Source organism: Pteropus alecto, unplaced genomic scaffold, assembly GCF_000325575.1.
Source record: "Pteropus alecto unplaced genomic scaffold, ASM32557v1 scaffold161, whole genome shotgun sequence".
Classification (NCBI taxonomy): domain Eukaryota; kingdom Metazoa; phylum Chordata; class Mammalia; order Chiroptera; family Pteropodidae; genus Pteropus; species Pteropus alecto.
In genome coordinates this window covers 4,850,400-4,854,279 of record NW_006432943.1, presented here as the reverse complement: position 1 = coordinate 4,854,279, position 3,880 = coordinate 4,850,400, and the positions used below count along the sequence as shown (strand labels likewise).

General features: G+C 50.2%; 1 protein-coding gene across 1 annotated transcript in view; it reads left to right on the top strand.

Moving 5' to 3' along the window:
* Positions 1-590: 590 nt before the first annotated feature.
* Positions 591-3,880, top strand: part of BMP3 (bone morphogenetic protein 3) — a 24,120-nt gene continuing 20,830 nt past the window's right edge. The window contains exon 1 of the mRNA XM_006907615.1: positions 591-1,229. Within this exon, the coding sequence (XP_006907677.1) occupies positions 896-1,229 (334 nt within the window). The 5' untranslated portion in view covers positions 591-895. The remainder of the gene's footprint in view (positions 1,230-3,880) is intronic.

The following is a 3,880-nucleotide window of genomic DNA, read 5'->3' as shown; positions in this document are numbered from 1 at the left end:
CCTCCCTTCCTTCCTTCCTTCCTTCCTTCTTTCCTTCCTCTTCTTTCCTGCTCCGCTACCCAACCACCCCTGCTTCCTCGTCTCTGTCTCTTGCGGGTTTGCGGATTACTCCCCTTCCCTTATTTCCCGGCTGTAGCAGAGTCCAAGCTGCCTGCGAGAGAGAGGGCGAGATTGGCTGTGGACTGTACAGATCAGCCAGAGAACGAAGTCATTTAGTGATCTCTCTGTCTCTCTCTGTCTCTCTCCAAACACACACACACACACACACACACACGCTCACTCACACACACACGCTCACTCACACACACACGCTCACTCACACACACACGCTCACACACACACACACACTCACTCACTCACACACACACACACGCTCACTCACACACACACACACGCTCACACTCAAAACTTGGCCGGGCCGCAGCGCGGCTGCTCCAACCCTTGGAAAAGGCGAGCGAGCGCCCTCCGGCTCGCCGCGCTTACCCAGCTCCGGCACTGCGCCCGACGCAGCGCTAGTTCCCGTCCCCAGTGCCGTGCTTTGGCCGGGTGTGCCCGAAAGTGAAGAGGGGAGGGAGGCTAGAGACAGATCCTGAAAACACCCTGGCCACACACGCTGTGGCTTAAGCGCTCTCTCAGCGCCCGAGCGGAGACAGCGCCTGCAGCGCTCTGCGCCTGTGAGGTCCGCGCTGCTGCCGGGGAAGAGCCCACCTGCCCGCCCGCGTTCCGCCCGCGCAGAAGTGGGACTCGCAGCTGTACTGCTCCGGCAGCGTCCCGGCTCCGGGCGCCCTCGCTCCAGCTAGTTTGGAGTTCAACCCTCCGCTCGGCCGTCGGCCCCTCGTGCCTTTGGAGTGTACCCGCGCGACGCAGAGAGCCGACGCGCCGCCAGGACCTCGCTATGGCCGGGGCGCGCAGGCTGCTCTGTCTGTGGCTGGGCTGCTTCTGCGTGAGCCTGGCTCTGGGAGAGAGACTGAAGCAGCATTTCGTAGAGCTCCGCAAGGCTGTGCCAGGCGACCGCGCGGCAGGTGGTGGCCCCAGCCCCGTGCTGCAGCCGCACGACAAGGTGTCGGAGCACATGCTGCGGCTCTATGACAGGTACAGCGGCGGCAGCGGCAGCGGCAGGGCCGAGGCGGTGCGGACACCAGGGTCCTCTGAGCGGGGCTCACAGCCTCTGCGCCCCTGGCCCCTGCGAGAAGGCAACACGGTTCGCAGTTTTCGAGCCCGAGCGGCAGGTGAGTGCCGGAGGAGCTCCCCTTCCCGCGGTCCTGCCCTAGGTCTTTCCCCAGACCCCCCACGGCTTTCTTGTCTACCTTATAGTACCCTATAGTGCTACCTAGAGATTTTCCCTCTAGGAAGCTGCCCTCCGAGCCCCTTCGTCCCGTCACACTCGCATATCGCCAGCGAGTAAGCCAGTTTTAGAGTCCAAATTGGGAGGGAGATGTGGAGAGAAGAGAACCCAGCAGCAGAGAAGTCGTCTGGAGGAACAGCGTGGGGGAAGGGAAAGGGCTACCCCCAAGCCCAGCGTATCCCTCCTGCCCTGGGTGGCTGGAGCACCTCCGCGGGTTCTTAAGTCAGTCGATGTTTCTTAAGTCGGTCAGAGAAATTTCCCTTGGACTGGGCTTTAGCCATGTTTACCTAGAGGCAGATGTCACTTTATGCCAACCCCAGAGCACCACAGAGAAGTCATACTTGAACTAAACGCCTTCTCCTCGCCTTTTAGACAGTTGCTTCTCAAGACCTTGCACCCCTCTTCACTCGCGTCATCTGTGTTACTATAGTTGACACTTTTTACTTCATGATTCCTTGGTGTCGAACACACAAACTAAGCCAGGTGCTTGGGTGTTTCTACTTTTTAAAACCCACCTGGGAAAACAGTGGTCGTGCCATCCACCCTGGGAGGAGTAGGGGTGGGAGGGGCAGCCGTGGATGTAAACATCTCTTGGAATCTGCCGATGAAAATCTGCTCATCCCATTTTCAACATGCAGATCACTGGACTAAAATTCGTGGCTTAACAAGGTTTCTCCTGGCCCCTGTGGTGAAGGGAATAACTTATGCTAACAACGTGCATCCCTTGTGCTAACAGCTTTAAGGAAAGTTTCCTGGACACTAACTCCATTTATATGCTTTGAGGATGCACCAGGCTTTTTGTTGTTGTTCACTGTATGCATGATAAAGGGAAACATAACTGCAAAGCCTGTCTTCAGTGAACCATTGAAAAATAGCCAGGAATCTTCAAGTAAGGAGGCCATGCCTCATGCTCTATCAAGTCTGTCAAAATCACTAGAAAGAAATCTCCCAACGCTTTGATATGTAGGACTCCTGGAAGAAAGGAAAACCAAAGCATCCATCAAGGAAAGCCCTAGGCTGACACTGTAAATACACTCTAGAGCTCACAGGCATGATGACATTTACAATAAATATGAATTATGTCTTCTAATGTAGAAGTCTTTAGCTAGAATCTGAGCTGAACCAGATTTCACTTTCTTCTTCAAACCGTGAGCATAATCTGTAGGAGCTAGCCTTTGCTAAGGAAACAGAAACCTTCTCTGGGTTAGCCACTTGAGGAGGCTGTCCTGACAGCTGACCATACCAGTGAATGCTGTTTACTTTAGTGCAGCTCTGAGGGCAGAGCTCAATGAAACAGAGCTGTGGGAGCAACAAGAATTAGAAGGAAGCTGAGTGGGCAAGGCAGGTGGATACATGACGATACTCTAATCTCTCTTACCTTGATATTAATTTTCTTGGTGATATTCCTAGGGAGTGGCTGAGGCACCTAAGAGACATATAGTATTTTTCGTATCAACAAGTTTCATTCTTTGTATGAATCACAAGGTTTGGAGATGGAATGTGATTTTGTTTCATTCACACATATTGTATAGTTTTTTTGTATGTTTGTTTTAGGCTGAGTGAACTATGAATGGAAGATGGATAAGGATTTGGATAACTTAGCTTCCGTATGCTTTTTGGCTTCAATTCATTTCGTGCATTATAATTTCAGTGCCCCTTATCAGCCTTACTGTAGTTTTATGCCATTAAATGGTAAACTCTGATATAGAGGCCAGAAGTTCCCTTGAAATGATGAATTGTGGCTTCGAGCATATACACAAGGCTGTGTGTCCTGATAAGAAAAGTAATCCCTTTAGCATCCTAGAGACTGTCTTAATGACTTATTCATCAAATGTAGACACTGGTTTTTGTGGAAGCTTAAGTGTCATGTTACTACATTGAAGACTCATGGAGGGGTGGTTCACGTTGGACCTCTTCCAAGAGTGTTTAGTTACTAACACACTAAAAAGACCTTATTATAAGGCAGTTCTGGCTCTAATAAGGCAGGACTCCGGGAAGGTGCTAAGGCTTTCATGTGTGTCCTTCTTTATCCATATCAGCATTTTCATAACACCCTTCATCTGGTGACATACGTTTTGATGTAGGTGAAAGATGCTGTCTGCATTAATAAATTAGATATGTTTTCTTGTCTATAGTATTTAGCTTTCACATCATATGGGCTTCTCTGTACCAGTGGTGTTACAGATTTTAGTGGAAGATCAGGTGGTGTGCTGTGTATACGGAGTGGCTGCTGATCCGGCAGACTTTCCTAGTGCTTATTCAGGCTGAGTTATAGCCTTAGAGCCCTATTTGCTCCTTGGAACATACTTGATTAAAATTATTTATTGTTCTAAACCTAGAATATCTTTGGTTGAAATTTAGCTGCTGTGGTCTCCCTCTGATTACTTTCTACTTAAACTATTACTTGATGGTGGGTGGCATTCATCCTAAATACACTTTCTGCCAACCCCTTTTCTCCTTCCTCAACGCTATGCAGTTGATGTGCCAAAACCCTAAGTTTGAACCGCTAATAAGTCTTTTTGGAATGTGTAAGGG